Source organism: Anguilla rostrata, chromosome 6 (assembly GCF_018555375.3).
Source record: "Anguilla rostrata isolate EN2019 chromosome 6, ASM1855537v3, whole genome shotgun sequence".
NCBI lineage: Eukaryota > Metazoa > Chordata > Actinopteri > Anguilliformes > Anguillidae > Anguilla > Anguilla rostrata.
Window position 1 is genome coordinate 28,143,304 of NC_057938.1, and position 18,372 is coordinate 28,161,675.

Genomic DNA, 18,372 nt, shown 5'->3' on the forward strand with positions numbered 1-18,372 from the left:
AAACACTGCGAGTAGCCTAGTCGACCAATCAGAAATTTTCAGCGCTTGCGCCCCACCCCAAAAGTTCTTGTACTTTTGGAAAGTACTACCCCCCGAGCAGGGACTTTTTTGGGGGTAAAATAAAGTCCCCGGAACTTAATTTAGACCCTAGTTCCTGCGGTCGAACCGCACTGAGTTCCTCAAAAGGTTCCTAGTTCTGGGGTAAAGTTCCTGCGGTGCAAACGCGGCTTAAGCTATTGTAAGTTGGGCAAACCCTAACTAACAGTTATCGTCTGCAGCCTGATTTAATTATCTTGCGGTTCATACATTTATTTGCATTATTATTATTATCTGTTTTTCACAACAAACAGCACAAAAAGAAATATGTCAACAAAAATACGTTTTCAATGTACAAAAATGCCGAGCCACTCACACATACAAATCACTGTCAATAAACCATTAATTAAAACTTTATAGTCCGGCCATTAAAAATACTGACATCAAAATGAGGTCAAGTTACAACAAACAATATTGGTTATCTTAGCTCACAGAAACAAGCTCTATTCCAAAGAAATGCCACTCTGTGTTTTCCGAAATTATTTATGTAACTAGGCCCTGTGTTTTTTCATGAATGAAGAGAACGTGGTCATTCAAACTGTACGTGTCACATGAAAGTGTGGAATGCCAGTAATTTGTAGTGGAAACAGTCTGTAATTCACCTGTCCATCCATCCATCCATCCATCCATTATCTATATCCGCTTATCCTGGTCAGGGTCGCGGTGGGTGCTGGAGCCTATCCCAGTGTCCATTGTGTGAGAGACAGGAATACACCCTGGACAGGCCGCCAATCTATCAGAGGGCACACACCACTCACTCACACAAAATGATTACACCATATGTTTGAAAAGTTGTCCACATGCAATTGTCCAAAGCGATGCTACCCAATGTTTCCGAAATTGTTTTAAGTAATCTTACCATCTGAAGACAATGGGCCTCATTCACTAATATCTTCCTAATTAGCATAGGTAAACGCCCCGCCAATCCCCATGAAAGGGCATGATACTGCAGGGCCGTGCACACACAGAAATCACACACAGAAATTGAAAAGAAAAGTTGAGAGAGAAGTCAAGAATGCCCAAAAGAAAATCTAAAGATGGCAAAGCACCGGACTCCAAATGTAAGAAAAACTCCAGTAGTTCTAAAGTGGAGGTACTGCTGCATGAAGTGAACAGCAAACATTACATTACATTACATTTATTTGGCAGACACTTCTATCCAAAGCGACGTACAAAAGTGCATTTCATGGTCATAGACAACTGCTAAACACAGGTTCAGTAAGTTCACCAATTATTTTGCACAAACATGTCAGCACTCAAATGTGCGTAAGTGTGCTCTTGAGTGTGCGTAGATATTATTCTTACCTAAGAACAAATCCCAAATAAGAAAACATTGGTGAATTTCAGAATCTTCGTGAAAACTACGTAAGTGGGTTTTAAGAAGAAAATTCTTCTTAAAAGTGGTTGGTGAATGAGGCCCAATGTGGTCATTCAAACTTTGTGTGACATGAAAGTGTCAAATAACAAAAATGTCCTCATGCAAGACATTTAAGGAATGAAACTTCTGGTGAATAGAAAGCATATTCCTCCAGAAAGGATATGTGTATACTTGGTTGTCAGTTTTATTTTACAAAATGTACACGTTCTTGTATATTTGGGACTTAAAATAAATGCATACACACATATATAGAATACCTCATTATCCCCATGAGGACATGTCCAGCAGCAGCATGTAATATTCACATTTACAAACAGAACTGCAAAAAACGTACAATTATTTATGAAACGGGGAGGGGGGGGGGGGGGCAGATAAGACATTGTCAGACAGATAAAATGTTGACAGATAAAACGTTGACTCTTACAAACCTATACACATATGCTTGCCCCATTCATGTATTTTATGCTTATACACACAGGGCCAAGTTCAATGAAACATTTAGGAAACATTGGGTAGCATTGGAATACAGCTTGTTTAATTTTTTGTGAAATAAAATAGCCAATATTGTTTCTTGTAACTTGGCATAATTTTGATCAATACTTTTAATGCCAACCCTAGATTTAGCCATTTTGAATTAACTTTGACTGACTTATAGATTATGCTGTGTATGTGTGAGTAACTTGGCATTTTCCTATGTTGAAAATTTGTTTTTCATCAGATATCACTTATTTTTGTACTGTATTATGAGTAAGTATTAATAGTAATGCATATAAATGTAGGTTATGAGAGACATGTACACACATAAATACATACAAACAGGCATACATTCTAGCTGAAAGAAACACATAGGCCTGGATTCTGTCATTTTTCCTTTACCATGAATGGCAAATAAATTAAAGTGTTTGTCATATTTTTAAATGGAAGTGTTTTTATAGGTATGGGGCATGCCGCCCCGCCAAGGCGTAACTTGGTGGGATGGCATATCTGCCATACCGACAATTGGTTGACACTGAGAGCCTGGTTCGTTCACCCTGGTGCACCACGTCACTCTGTCCCTCTGTCTTCAGTCTTGATGTTGTTTGTGTTTCCATGTTCTGTTTTTTCTACGCAACTGTCACTGCACTGTTTTATTGTTTTACAGCCCACAATACTGCACTTATTTTTGCATGCTGCTTGGGAGGCAAGGAACCGTCGGCTTCTGTACTCCTGCTGCTGAGACTAATTGGTGATGGTATATTCCCAGAGGCTAGTTACATACACTGATCTAGTCAATGGCTATTTACCCTTTTTTATTTTTTTAACTTTCTTCATGTTTTGTTTGATTTTATTTCCATTTAGCAGGCAGCATGGTGGTACAGTGGCTGGCACCTTGTTCCTCACAGCAAGAAGGTCCTGGGCCTCTCTGTGTGAAGTTTGCACGTTCTCCCCGTGTTCATGTGGGTTTCCTCCGAGTACTCTAGTTTTCTCCCACAGTCTAAAGACATGCAGGTCAGCTAATTGGAGACTCTAAATGGCCCACAGGTATGAGTGAATGATGAGTGTGCATGTGCCCTGCGTGAATGGTGAATGGTGAGTCTGCCCTACAATAGATTGGGGGCCTGTCCAGGGTGTATTCCTGCTTCTCACCCAGTGCATGGCTAGTATAGGTTCCAGCACCCCCCCCACAACACTGCCCAGGATAAGCGGGTATAAATAAAGGATGGATGGATTTCCATGTAGTGATTTCAACTTTAGTTCCTTCTTAACGCAAAGCTGGCGGCTCATTAATGTGTTTGCAACTAAAATGTAGATTATGGCCAAGTCATCACAAATACAAGCCACCAGCTTGGAAGTTCATGTAAACATACTTTATATTTACATATACTTTACATAAACAGAACATCATTCTTAAATTGTATTAAAAAATTGGTCTTGCATTCCTATAATTAACAGGGCTGTAAATATAATGAGGAATGAACAAAAACATAACCAGACAGTATATTTCACACAATTATGCCTTTTTACATGGTACAAAAGAATACATTTTTAAAACTCAGATATCTACTTATACACAAGTTTTTCTTTGGTGTTGTTAATTCAAAGATATACATAAAACATTTTTATAATAGTCACTGTTAAATAAAAAAGAATCCTGATAAAATTCTGATTTAAAGATATGCATATATACAGGTGTCAGATACAGTACTCCCAAAAATGCACACAACTTTATGCACTGAATTACTTTGAAAGGTACTACCTACATAAAAAATGGCTTGTTGTATGTGTGGTAAAAAACCTTAACCGAGGCATTATTGATTACACTTTGGTAGCCCCACAGCATGAGCTGGATTAAGTAATTTGTGCAATGTCAGTAGGTTCATTAGAGTAAAGTTAAAATAAGTTATTTATGTTTCTTCAATTTTTCATGCCACAGTACAGTGATCTTCTGTTGCACTTTTAATCATTATCCATTATCATCCATTTAATTAACATGGCACAATGGGGATTGCCAATCAGTTCTAGAGTATCCACCATTTTAGAGTATCTTTTGGGAATACATATTTTCCAACAGTCAGGTCCACACAAGTGGAAAGTAAAAACACATTCTATACACTCACCAGCTCAACAGGGAAAGATATGTCTCCCTACAGTTAAAAGCTAAAGCGTAGAAATTTGATGCATCATATGAAAATGCATGAAGAAGCATACCAAGTACAATACTGTTGCAATGGATGCCTTGTGCTGTAGTACAGGAAACTCCTTTTACCAACTGGAAACTCCTGTTGTGATAAGGTAGGGAGGATAGAAGGAAAGCATGGGCTGGCCATCTGGTTTGCCAATAGAATCTGGAAACTGTGGTAACAGAAGAGCAGCAATATTATGTTATCTTAGTTTTTCATTTTAGATTTTCTGTGTTTAAGCTCGTTATTTTTGTTTTATTCTTTTAGTCATTTATTCTTTAGTATATTTTTATCACTATGTTTTTCTATTTGTGCAATCTTTTTTTACAATGTTTTTTGTCAGACTGTCATTCTATCTTGAAATGTGTTTAACATGCCTTGTGCACCTGCAAGAAAAACACAGAATAAAGATACTATTCATATACTGCCATTCCCATCCACCCCCACCTTGTTCAAATGTGTTTTCCTGTGAGGAAGAAGAGTGGGCGGTCCTCCTTGGCATTGGCAGTCTGGAACTCATCTCGGAGGCGTAGCCTCCACTCATCCTCCAGCTCCAGCCGCACCACAGTCTGACGCAGCGTGCTGCGATCTGGGCAGATCACGCACAGTGTGGCACCTATGCCAGGGCAAGAATACATAGAGGGGGCTCACAAACCTGCCACTTTTACATCCCAACCATGGACTTAGACATTGCAACCATTTGAGACCCAAGAAACCAGGTGATGTAAGTTAACTGTGCAATCAGATGCTTTAATTGATCAATTAAGTGCTGGCTAAGAACAAAACCAGCAGACCCTGTTGTGCCTTATGACACTTTTGCCTGATGAAGACCCTGTTGGGTTGAAACGTTGCCTTGCTTTTTTTTTTTTAGTTAATAAAGTATTGGGAGCTGTAATCCAGTGTGCGGATATCCATTTTCTTTCAACCTTGACATGTACTTTTATCCTGCACCTGGCCAAATACTGGTTGGATGTGCACACAGCTACTCTACTGTGCTTCTTACCTTATTTTGTGTAGCACTCCTTTTGACTCCCGTGTTTGACTATCGTTGGCAATATGACAGAAGCCCGCCTCCTCACAAGCCAAAGTGGGACCTTTGAATTCAGCGAGGATGACTGTACACGCATTATGCTGAAGGATTCCATTTTTGACGAGGTGGAAGCTCCAGACCTCGAAAGAAAATTATTCCTTGTGGTCTCAGACTACAGAAGCACCTGCATTGAGCTTAGATAATCCTGCCTTTTGTAAACGATGGTGTGAAATATTAAACAAGTGTTCCTTTGATCTGATGGCCCTCGTCACAAATGAAATTAAGGAACAAATGGAATGGACACACAAAGAGGTGAAACTAACAGAGACTCAGCTAACCAAAAAACTTCCTGACAAAAAGAAACTGGCTGAAATCAAGAGAGATCTGGAACGCTATTGAGCCGACTGCTCTAGCTAAATCAAAACCTTAAAAAAGGCCAAATTTGCACTGAAAAGACACTGAAGGCTACAAACAGAATAAGGTGTATTTTTGGAAAGATGGAAAACCAGAATCCCAAAGAATATCACAGCGAGACAATGGACAACGACAAAAAGGACGCCAACAGCGGAACAGATATTACAGAACCTGGCCATCCTCCTCCTCTTTTGAATCTGGTTCTGACACGAGCAGCCAATTAGGACGTGGTGTGTCTTTTTTAGGACACGCCCACGCAAGAATAAGAAGACAAAATCGATGGAAGAGGGCTCTCCCAAATATAAGCGATACAGGAGAGGCCAGCGTCACCCTGCATCACTCGGAGCAACAGGAGGATATGGTAATTAACCTTTCTGATAAAATACTTTCTGATGCCTGCACAACAGCACTGAGTAAAGGACTGAGCTTTGTGCCCACCACGCACACCGATGACTTTGAGACTATCATTGACTTTCAAAAATTTTTCTGAAATTTAAAACTCAGAGAGTTTTTCCACTCCAACGCAAGAGACTGTCCCTCCAGTACACTTAAGCCGCGTTTCCACCGCAGGAACTTTACCCCGGAACTAGGAACCTTTTGAGGAACTCAGTGCGTTTCGACCGCAGGAACTAGGGTCTAAATTTAGTTCCGGGGGCTTTATTTTACCCCCAAAAAAGTTCCTGCTCGGGGGGTAGTACTTTCCAAAAGTACCGGAACCTTTGAGGTGGGGCGCAAGCGCTGAAAATTTCTGATTGGTCGAGTACTCACAGGATTTTTTTGTGTCTATTTTCAGGCGCCATATTTGAAAATATGCAGGCGCAAACCAATTTATTTTCATAATAACTTCAAATCAAACTTGTATGTTATTCGGCGCAGTAGCCTAGTTTTGGTTATAGCCTGCCAACGTCTTGGAATTATAACGTGTGCTCTTCTGCTCTTTTCTTGCTTTAGTATTCGTTTTATAAAATGCTAAGCATTCATGCTGGGACAGCATATTACGTACTAAAACATTCAAACGGATTAATTCGGTTGCTGAATATTTTCTTCTGGATTTTCTTAGCCCGTTGTAATTGACTCAAAACGTTTGATACAGTTATGTGAGGTATGCGGTAGTTCTGCGTAATTCACATTGGTGATACAATAAAAGCAAACTGGAAATCACCTTCCGCACTTTTTGTCAGGGTAAAATAACAGGTTAATTCTAGTAATCGTACCTATAGCTTTTTCAGACTGCCGTAATTTTACTCTGCCATTCTTCAATTCCACAAAAAGACCAGGAAGACTATGGACTAATTTATGGTGCATGGTTCGCATCTGGAGGGCACACTTCGCTGCTCGGCTAGCAGTAACTTCGAAGGAAAACAAACGGTGGCTGTACCACTACTAATTTAAATTTTTACTCAAGTCCGAGTTTTCGTTCTATTCTTGTCATTTTGCGATTAGCCTATATGGAATTGACGATGAGAAAGTAATCAAACAGCAAATTGTTTACAACGTGTGCATATTTTCTGCTGTTGTTGCCAGTTAGCCTAGATTGGAAATGTGAATGCATTCTGTCGCTTCGGATGTCAAGACATGAAAGCGAATGTTCGCATAAAAACATAATGAATGTGTTTGAGAGGATATATAAAACAGTTACAATCTGACTATTGGTCTGTTATATCCTATTTGTTGCATAACGGTCCAAGTTCAACTACCAACGACAGTTTTGCTTGACAGCGGTAAAATATGCCCAAACGGCTGCAGAAGAATATTTCAATTCCATGTGATTAAATCGATAAAAATCTATAAATACAAAAGTAACCATATATAGTCATTGTTGGTAACCCGTTGTATATAAGTGGAATAAACCCCTCCGGGCTGTCCCGGTTATTAGAAAATAATGTAGGCTACTTCGGTGGTAGTATGGGGTTACAGAAGAAATCATATGACAGATGGACCGACGACAACGTCGCTTTTTCATACATCAGTGGGCTAATTTTCCTAATCTTCGCGAGACTTTAGACCCCGGTGGAAACGCAGACAACCATTGGCTGAAGGAACCTTTTAGTTCCTGGTAAAGTAGTTCCTGGGACTGAAAGTTCCGGGTAATTTTGGTGGAAACGCGGCTTTACATAACACAGGCCACAGGTCTGTCTAATAGATTCCTCAGCAGAGGATACAAAAGCGAGTGGGTAGACGCAGCTAAGGAACGTTTTGATCAGGTGACACAGGATGAATGTCTCCGGTCAAACCAGAACAAAAAACTAAAAGTAATTTTCCTATGTGTTGCACAAAATATTCTCTACTTGGTTCACAGTTTAAAAATGTCATCCAGAAACATTGGCATATTGTCGAGTCAGAACCCAAACTAAAGAGAGTTTTTACAGAAGCACCTAAACTTGTTTTTAAACGTCCCACCAATCTACGAGATTGTTTATTTAAATCGGATATGCGCCCGCATTGTGCACCAACCCCGTTGTACCAGACGGTAATTACGGGTGTGGTAGCTGCACCCAATGCACTTACACGCACAAATGTAAGAGATTCAGCCATCCACACACCGGTCGGGACATATCCATAAGTGGTGCCATTACATGTAGCACCACGTATGTAGTATATCTTATCTGTTGTCCTTGTGGCCTCGCTTATGTGGGAAAAACATTGCGAGCATTACGAACCAGGATTAACAAACATAGGAGTAATATCAGAACTGGGGATGAACGTAACCCTGCGGCTGCTCATTTTAAACAAGCCGGTCATAATGTCAGTGCATTGAGATATGTTGGTGTGGAAAAAGTGGAGAAGCCTCATAGGGGAGGTGATCTTGAAAAAAGGCTTCTCAAACGTGAAACCTTCTGGATCTATTTCCTCAATATCATGTCCCCCAATGGTCTAAATGAGGAATTTGACATAAAACCTTTTTTTGTGATTTCCTTTCTTGCCCTCTTTTCTAGTGCCCTAGTATACTAGTGGCTAAAAAACATCTTGTAATTGGTCTTCTGCTTATTATACCATGAGGTTTTTAAACTATTATTCTCATATGATATGTAAAAAATGGTTTACTTGTTGTTTGTTGGTATTCCGTTTGATACTTTTTCTATTGTGGTATTATTAAATGTTTGTATGGATTTGCACTACTTTTTACCATATTATCTACTGGCCAATGTGCTATGGCCTACTTAATTGGCTGAAAGTGATGTCGCTGTGATGTCATTGGCTTACTGCCTATATATACCTTTTTTACCTGTCATGTGGTCATTTGCCTGATGAAGACCCTGTTGGGTTGAAACGTTGCCTTGCTTTTTTTTCTTTTTTTTTTAAGTCAATAAAGTATTGGGAGCTATAATCCAGTGTGCAGATATCCATTTTCTTTCAACCTTCACATGTACTTTTATCCTGTATGTGCACACAGCTACTCTACTGTGCCTTATGACACTACCTTTGCAAGCTTAACCAGCTCATGTATCTTTCTATCTAGTGCTTTTCTTGGACAATTATTTTAGTTTCTTTGAATGGACACATACATATACACATTACATAATTGAAATTTTTCTCAATTTTAACATCCACTATACCTTCTCAAAAAGAAAACAGGTCCTGATCATACTTAGGGCTCGCTTACACTCATATCCTATGCAGCTGTCAACTTGCTTTTCTGTATATCTGAAATACTGTATGTGGGCAACTGCTCAAAAAATGTATATGTCCCGTATATTTCATCCATACATTGAGATCAAGATGACATTTTATCCAACTTCTGCATTCTACATTCCATCAGACCTGAGGATCAGCTTTGTAATGGGGTGTCCTGCTACTCTAGAATGCTTTTTCATGTCAGAAGAATTTTGGCAACAGGACAAGATGTATGTTGTAACATTTATATTCAAATCTGATATCTGGAATCTGACCTGACAGCCTCCAGATGTGAATCAGTTTGGATCTAGATATATGTCATAGTAAAACCTACATACAATTGAGATCTTATACTTTAGCTACATTGCAAGAAAACAAACGTTTACACATTTACACTTAAATCAGATTTTTTTGACATACGTATTATCTAGTCAAATCTTGCCTCCATGCCCTCCTTCCCCTGTTGCTGGCTATTATCAACTCCTCTCTTACCTCTGGCACTGTACCTAGTAGCCTGAAGGTGGCAGCAGTCACACCTATTCGTAAAAAAACAGGAGCTGACCCTGAAAACCTTCACAATTTCAGACCCATTTCAAATTTGCCCTTTTTAGCCAAAACACTGGAGCGAATAGTTGCCATTCAGCTTCAGGACCATCTTTCCACCAATCAGTTACTTGAACCTTTTCAATCTGGTTTTCGCACAAAACATAGCACAGAGACTGCCTTGGTGAAAGTTATCAATGATCTTCTCCGTGCAGCTGACAACAACCTCTTAAACATCTTAGTGCTACTGGATTTGAGTGCTGCTTTTGACACAGTCTGTCACACAATTTTGCTTGAACGCTTGGCTAATCTTGGTATCACCCATCTTGCACGTTCCTGGCTGAATTCATACCTCTCTTATAGGCAGCAATACATATCCATAAAGAATCACAGATCTGACTTTGCTTCTGTCACTAAGGATGTTCCACAGGGTTTGGTTCTGGGTCCTCTCCTCTTTATTATTTATCTGCAACCACTGGGTCAGATCATGCGTCGTCATGGTGTTAGTTTTCACTGCTACGCTACAGCTTTATATAAGTTCCAAACCCTCCTCTGCACTTCCTCCTCCATCTCTCATCAACTGTTTGCAGGACATTAGAATCTGGATGACCCGTAATTTCCTCAAACTGAACGGTGACAAATCTGAAGTAATGCTTATAGGGTCTAAATCCACACTATCCAAAACTTTTCCATTACTACTGACGGTTTCCCCATCCCACTTTCCACTCATGTGAAAAGCCTTGGTGTCATTTTTGACTCCACTCTCTCATTTGAACCTCATGTAAAACACATCACCAGATCTGCCTTTTTCCATCTCCGAAACATATCAAAACTCAGGCCCACCCTGTCCTACTCGACAACAGAAACTCTAATCCATGCCTTTGTAACATCTCGGCTGGATTATTGTAACTATTCTCACTGGCATCCCAATCAGATCAATAGGCAAACTTCAGTTAGTTCAAAATGCTGCAGCACGAATACTGACCCACACTAAAACATACGATCACATCTCTCCAATCCTGTACAAACTTCATTGGCTGCCAGTAAAATTTTGAATACAATTCAAAGTCCCCTCCTGCTAACCTACAGTGCACTTCATGGTTTAGCTCCGGCCTATCTCACTGATCTTCTCCTGGACCACACACCCACTCACTCACTTCGCTCCTCCTCTGCAAGACTTCTAACTGTCCCCACATCTCGCCACTCCACCCTTGGTGATCAGGCTTTCTCCTGTGCAGCACCCAAACTCTGGAACACACTCCCTCCCCACATCCGTAATGCTGAGACTCTCGCCACAAACATTTAAAAACTCACCTCTTCACACTAGCTTTTGCCTGAACAGGACATAGCTATCCACTCCCCCATGGCACTTTTATTTATTTTATTACTATTATTTTATTTATTTTTTTTATTATTATTATTATTATTATTATTATTAATAATATTTTTTTTCAGACTGTTTTTAATATCATGTATGTATCTGTAGTGTCTTGTCATTCTTCTATCCATTTTAATATAATGTAAGGTGACCTTGAGTGTTCAGAAAGGCGCCTGATAAATAAAATGTATTATTATTATTTATTATTATCTAATTGGAGCAATTTGTGAATCATGTCAGAATAAGGGACACATGGAAAAAGTGGAGAAGCCTCATAGGGGAGGTGATCTTGAAAAAAGGCTTCTCAAACGTGAAACCTTCTGGATCTATTTCCCCAATATCATGTCCCCCAATGGTCTAAATGAGGAATTTGACATAAAGTATTGGGAGCTGCAATCCAGTGTGCAGATATCCATTTTCTTTCAACCTTCACATATACTTTTATCCTTTATGTGCACACAGCTACTCTACTGTGCCTTATGACACTACCTTGGACAATTATTTTAGTTTCTTTGAATGGACACATATACATATACACATTACATAATTGAAATTTTTCACAATGTTACAGTAACATTATCTGAGTATGAACATGGTTATTATCTGGTGTCCACACTCATATGAACATGAGTGTGGACACCAGGTCAAAATTGTATTAAAAAAGAAATTGCATTGTTATTCTTTGTAAACATAGGCAAGATCAGGAGCACACATTCTCACAATTAAAAAAAAAACAAAGAAGACCATTTAAAATACTACTTGATTGCAGGGAAGCTGCTTACCTTTGAGGAAGTGGAACTTCTTAAGGAAACTGGCAGTGACGAAGGTGTCACAGAAGTAGAGCAGGAGTCCACTGAAGAGCAGCTCAGCGGTGCTGATGTTGATGGAGTGAGGGCGGGAGCTGACATAGCACACCACCACCTGAAGCACATGCATGGACCATCACCACACTATGCCACTCCACAAGAAGCAAATTTACAACAATTACATTAAAAACATTAAAAAGTAGCATTTCAACAATAAAAGGGCTACACAGTTACTTTTTAAACTAAGGTTTATAGCCATTTCAAAAATATGATGACAATAATGTTAAGTGATAATTACTATCAATAAAGTATTAATATCATTTAAATTGTTGTATTGACATCACTTTCAATGTTAAGGCTTATGTATGGCCTCCATTCTTAATACATTCATACACTACATTTTCAAAAGTATGTGGACCTGAACATCACACCCATATGTACTTGCTGGACATCTCATTCCAAAACCATGGGCATTAATATGAAGTTGGACCCTGCTTTGCTGCTGTAACAGTCTCCACTGTTCTGGGAGGGCTTTCCAGTAGATTTTGGAACATGGCTGCATGGATTTGCTTCCATTCAGCCACAGGAGCATTAGTGAGGTTGGGTACTGATAATTGGGCATTAGGCCTGGCTCGCACTCGGCATTCCAATTCATCGCAAAAAGGTGTTTGATGAGCTAGAGGTCAGGGCTCTGTGCAGGCCAGTCAAGTTCTTCCCCACCAAACTCAGCAAACTATTTCTTTATAAACCTTGCTTTGTGCAGCACTTACAGTTTATGCACCTGTTAGCAATGGGTGTAGCTGAAATAGCCAAAACGACCAATTAAGGGGTGTCCACATACTTTTGGAAATGGAGTGTATCTCCAGGTTCTACTGCCATTCCTGCACAATTATTGATTTCCTTTGGTTGTATCAATGTACTTATTATGTGCTGAGTTAATTTCAAATTTTTATTTGTTTATTATACAAAATAAATGAAAAGATAGTAATTAGTGACACTGCACAAATAAGTGTTCCTGTATTGTTCATGCATTTTTTTTATTGCAGATATCAAGGACATTGAACAGTTTAATTGTTTTATTTGAATATTTAAATTATAATTATACTTTCAATTTTTACCGTTTCATTTTTTGCATTTTGACTGAGTTTAATGTTAGTTAATGGTACCTGCGGTTGCTGACAAAGACAACAGTGCGGGTGTTACATTAGCTAGTGAAGGCGTGTGGTACTGAAACTCTACGTTTTGGTCAGGTAGGTACCAGTTGTTTGGGAACTGGTGCCATAGTGGTCCTGGGTTTCAGTACTCAACACAATATGACAAATGGTACCATTATAAAAAGGCTACATTTTCCCATTAACTGAATAATAGACTGGCAGATGGAATCAGTGGGGTTTTGGACACCTGGTCACTGAAATGAAACTATTAGTAGAAAATGACAGATTCAAAGACAAATAAAATGGCAATGAGCCAAACCAGAATTGTGGTCATAACAGTATCAAGAAAAATATTAGCAGTGGAAACGTGTTTTCAATAACCTTAGTAGATAATGAGACTGGCTGTAACCTCCGGTGTAAATGAGGGGCCCATGATAGAGTTTGAGAAGCCCTGGAGTAGAGTACCTGTGGGCCCAGGTTGAGGTAACAGTCAACAGAGAGTACGGGGTGGCTGGAATTTCGGGCCGCGAGGGGGAACAGAGTTTGGCTGCTGTGCTGCAGATACCTCTCCAACAGCAATTGGGCTGGCGCAGCCAGGAATGAGTGCTTGCTATCAGGGGCACAGACATACTGGGAGGCAGGGACTGTGGTCGGCACATCTGTCACCTGAAATTACAGAAGAAACCACAGCTATCACATTGATTCCTTACAACAGGGATATCCCTGCCAGTAGTTTTGCTGGTCTTCATTCCAGGAGTTCCACAGCCTGGCAAGTCAATTAAGCTGCAATACAAGTGTGGATTGTGGTTTATAGGATGTTTGCTGTGGTTTCTGGGATATTTCCTTAGTCAGGAAGTCACCACTAGCTTTCCCTTCATTAAGGGGGATTTTGAGGACTAATTTGAGCAACCTCGTTGTGTTGGGAACTACCAAAATGGCACTTTCAACTGCCTAAGTTAGGGCATAAGAACCTAAAGTATAGGCCAGGGCTGCCCAACCCCATTCATGGAGATACTGTAGGTTCTCACCCTACCATCCTGTAGGTTTTCACTCCAGCCCTAACAAAGTGCAGCTCATTCAACAGCTAGGGATCTCATTGAGCTGCTAATTAGTAGAATCACATGTGTGAAATTAAGAGTTGAAATTAAAACCTACTGGATGATAGATCTCCAGGAACAGGGCCGGGCAGCACTGGTTTAGGCAAATGTCACCTTTTCTGTTTGTGATCATGTTAAGTTTAAAGAGACAACCCCATGCAATTCATTTCCCTTAGCTGCATATAAATTGTTATTCATTCAACTGACTCCTTTTCCTTTACAATGAAACTAGAAAAGGTTTTGAAAGAAAAAAACATTAATGAATGAATTATAAATACAAATACACCGTATAAATAATTAAAGAACATTGATTCTCAAGGGCTGGAAGATACTGTGAAAACAAAAATCAGTGTCATCTTCAACATCACATGTATGATATTCCATATGTAAGGAATTGGTTATCTTATCTTCACTCTATTATCCTTATGGAGAGATCTGTTAAATTCCAAGGTTAAGAGCTTGACTCCATATTTAGAAGCTGTAAGAGAGAGGATAATAATTATGAATGTAGTATTTCTTTTTATGGCCTGTTTGATACTATTCTGTGAAATGCATACTATGTACTGTAATGTTAATCCCTGCATTGTTTGCGTGAAATCCCAATAAACAATTGTAAACAAAAAAGAAATCAGTATCATAAAAATAAAGCTTTATTTATTTTATCTTCTATGTGCACATATTATATATTTGTATTCAATTATGAAAGTTATGAATGGTAACTCAAAACTCAAAGCTGCATGATTTCTGAATCTTGTCCTCTTCAGCTAGCTCAGATAGGATGGGGGATTGTAGCTCAATATCGCTGGTTACTGACCTTGGTTTTGATGATGAAAGAGTGATGTCCCCCAGAGATTATTTGCTTCTTCATGACACTGAACCTGTTGAAGCGGCAGATTAGCAGCCCAGCACTGTGCACACGGAGGTTGAAATCCACGTCATCACATGTGAACCTAACACCCAGAGGAAAAGAGAAGAAGAATGAATTCAGGAGCAACAGAAGGTTTTTTAGCTTAATCTCTGTCAGTAGAATAAGGAGTCCTGGGAGGAAATTAGCTAAAGGAAAATTCCTAACTGGTATCAGGAAGTGATCTTTACACAGATTTGTCATTGTAAGAAACAATTTGCCAGTCCATATAATAGAGGAGGAGACCATTGCGTGGCCCCTAAAATTTTTTCACATCTTGATGAACGAACAAAAATAAATAAAAAGACTGAACTAATATTTTAACATTAATAAAATGTGGACAATATTCCACTTTAATCATTTCTGAATGGAAGTACACAAAATAACACTTATAATTATAGAGTACGTTTCCAAAAAACTCAAAATATTCCCCTCAGATTTTCTGACAATTTTCAGAACTTTGTCCACCCTCCATTTGCAAGAATAAAAGTATTGAGTTGTCTTCTATAGTGTTTTGTAGTGGTCAGTGAACTTTTTAAGGGCACCTTTGGTACATAGCCTTTTAAGATCCTTCAGATTCTTTGATCTTCACTTGTGGACTGCCCTCTTCAAATCAAACCACACATTTTTTGATCTGGTTTAAGTCTGGGCCAGAATTGCGGCCAGACGAGGCAGTCTGTGTGAAATTAACATATTATTTACTAAGGCTACAGATAATTATGCAATCAGCAAATGGGACCCCCTCTTTTTTGGCAGTTCTATGACTTTCCCCCATTTTGAATGCTTTCTGTGATTTTTTGGAAGTTTTGGATGGTACTGTCAGCCTTAACATAGCCAATAGTCAGTTGTTGCAATCAAATGATTGATGGCCCCTGTTATCGGTGTTGATGTGCTAATTCTCCTGTTTGCTATGATAACATTGTCAGTGATAACAGCCGCTCCATCTTAAAAGGACCGACAGCCTCGTAATGTATGCTACAACATGTACCAAAACGAACTTTAAAGAAATAAAAACAAATATACGGTAACACTGTTTTTAAAAATTATTTTTGTAATGCAATTTGAGCATGGTCTGTTTCTAACAATGTTCTGTTAAAGGCATAAATCATAATCTTTCTGTGACAAAGGAAGTAGTCAAGCTAGACCTAAGCAATCAAATGCACCAGCTTATCAATTGATTTACATGTATTTTTAATTAGCGGCAAATGCCCACTGATGTTATTGAAACTTCAAGCACTTGTTACTGTCCCAACAGTTGCAAATGTTATTTCAATCATTTCCCACAGCTGCACATGAGATCTATTGGTTAATTTAATAAATAGCCAATAGATCTCATGTTTTTTAATAATTTAAAAAGCTATTATATTTATTATATAAGCTATTACTTTTCCAATACACAATCAGCCACACTTACAATATGTCCGCCCATTACTTGCACGAGCCTCCCTTAAATGCATATGCATTAAGGAGAGAATATGCATTAATGACACAAATACTGCACTTCCAGCCCCGTCTGCCTGTTTAACTTGCATATTTATGAGGCAGATATGCGCCATGTCTGTGGCTGAATATAGCTGCAAGAGGATTAGTAAGTCTGGTCCTGTATGTTTTATTATAAATGTTTTTTTTTACATCCAGATCGGATGAACCATGTAGGAATTGCAGCCTGGTTCACCTGATATGGGTGTAAATACCCTCATTATAGCTGACAGTCTGCAATTTAACCTCATATTCACTATAAAATTACAAATGTGTTTTATTGTAAATTCTAATGTGCTGGAATACAGGGCCAAAACAACAGAAATTGTGTCACTTTCCAGATACTTATGGATAGCACTATATATAAACACACACATGCAAGCAGTGTATTTCCAAAAAAGGAAATATATATTTTATAATTATATAGAACTGTAAAAATAGGACAATTGAACAATTTACAGAAGAATGCATAAATTTAATACACTTAATGAGCAGCTCCGAAAAGAAATATTTTCCTGATTGATTTACAAGTAATATAACTGAAGGTGTGAGCTGATGCTGTAATGAAGCCCTTGGTTAACCTGTTCTGGTTGTACTGTACGTCCTGTGTGAGGTCTACGTTCAACAGCATGAAGTCGTGCAGGTGTCCGCGTGTGAAGGATTCCATGCTTCGACCAGGCCCATAGCCCTGGCTGGACCACTTCCTGAGCCCACACAGCCCATACTGCGTCACATCTGGGGATGACTCCATGTGCTGCAGCACCTGCTTCAGAGACACGTTCCTCTCCACCATTGCAGCACCACCACTGGCCAGGAGAACCATTGCAGAAAAATTATGATCAGTGTTGGGGGTGGGGGGGAAGCCAATTTCTGATTTAATAAAAAATGTATCTAGTGCACCACACATCCACTTCTGATACTGTAGACCATATTTTCAGGGCATGCATTTTAATAATGTTAATCCATTTCAATACAATCCAATTGTGAAATGAGAAATAAAACTAATTTTCAGGGTTGTGGGGGTGGATTATTTTCTGATGTAGCCTATGTAATTTAGTACTCAACTGAGCTACCTGGTGAAGTGATACAGTGTTTCAGTTTCAGACAACACAATTACATTGCACAACTTAACTTTCAACCAATATGGTATCACAGGCTCGAGGGTGTCATAATATGAAAAAACATTCCTTGGAACTAACAATCCATTCCCTGAAATTACTATTAGTTGACTTCAAATTACCAATTTGTTTCCTAAAATTATTAATTCATGCCCTCATCTAACTTAATTTGTTCCCTCACAATATGAATCATTCCCTCAAATTACTAATTGATTAAACCCATCACCACCCTAACATTTAACCAATTATACATTTTAAAGAATTACTTAAACTTGTGGAAACAAATTAAATGATTAGTGGGATGGATTACTAATTTGAGGACATGAGTTAGTAATGGGAAGGCACAGGCACTGTCCAACGATTAATTTTTTTGAGTGCAGATATGACATAGTGAAAAGCTACACTCAGTTCGCTATTTATCTATTCTAGGTTAGTTAGCAAGCTATGGGTTTGTAATCCAGTTTGAGTAATTCCCAACCCCCCTCCTAGTATTAGGCTACTACATATTAAATCCCAGGTTGAAACCAAGATGCAGCAGAAGCAATCCAAAAACACGTCTCAGAGTAGCCTACGCATTTTCAAACTACAGATACACATTAGGCAGATTTTTATCTTATGTTAAAATAATGTACATTACTGTATATACATTTTAGTAATGCTCAAAATCATGTCACACATTTTCAATGTGTTGTTCAGTCGC

The 18,372-nt window shown here is 38.9% G+C and overlaps 1 protein-coding gene across 3 annotated transcripts in view; it reads right to left on the reverse strand.

Moving 5' to 3' along the window:
• Positions 1-3,306: 3,306 nt before the first annotated feature.
• The window catches only part of greb1 (growth regulating estrogen receptor binding 1), a 60,180-nt gene continuing 45,114 nt past the window's right edge, over positions 3,307-18,372 (reverse strand). For all 3 annotated transcript variants that reach the window (XM_064339290.1, XM_064339291.1, XM_064339289.1), the window contains exons 28-33: positions 17,136-17,360; positions 14,986-15,121; positions 13,540-13,740; positions 11,897-12,035; positions 4,582-4,750; positions 3,307-4,306 (exon numbers count right to left, since the gene is read on the reverse strand). In XM_064339290.1, coding sequence (XP_064195360.1) covers positions 4,587-4,750; positions 11,897-12,035; positions 13,540-13,740; positions 14,986-15,121; positions 17,136-17,360 — 865 coding nt within the window. In that variant the 3' untranslated portion in view covers positions 3,307-4,306; positions 4,582-4,586. The remainder of the gene's footprint in view (positions 4,307-4,581; positions 4,751-11,896; positions 12,036-13,539; positions 13,741-14,985; positions 15,122-17,135; positions 17,361-18,372) is intronic.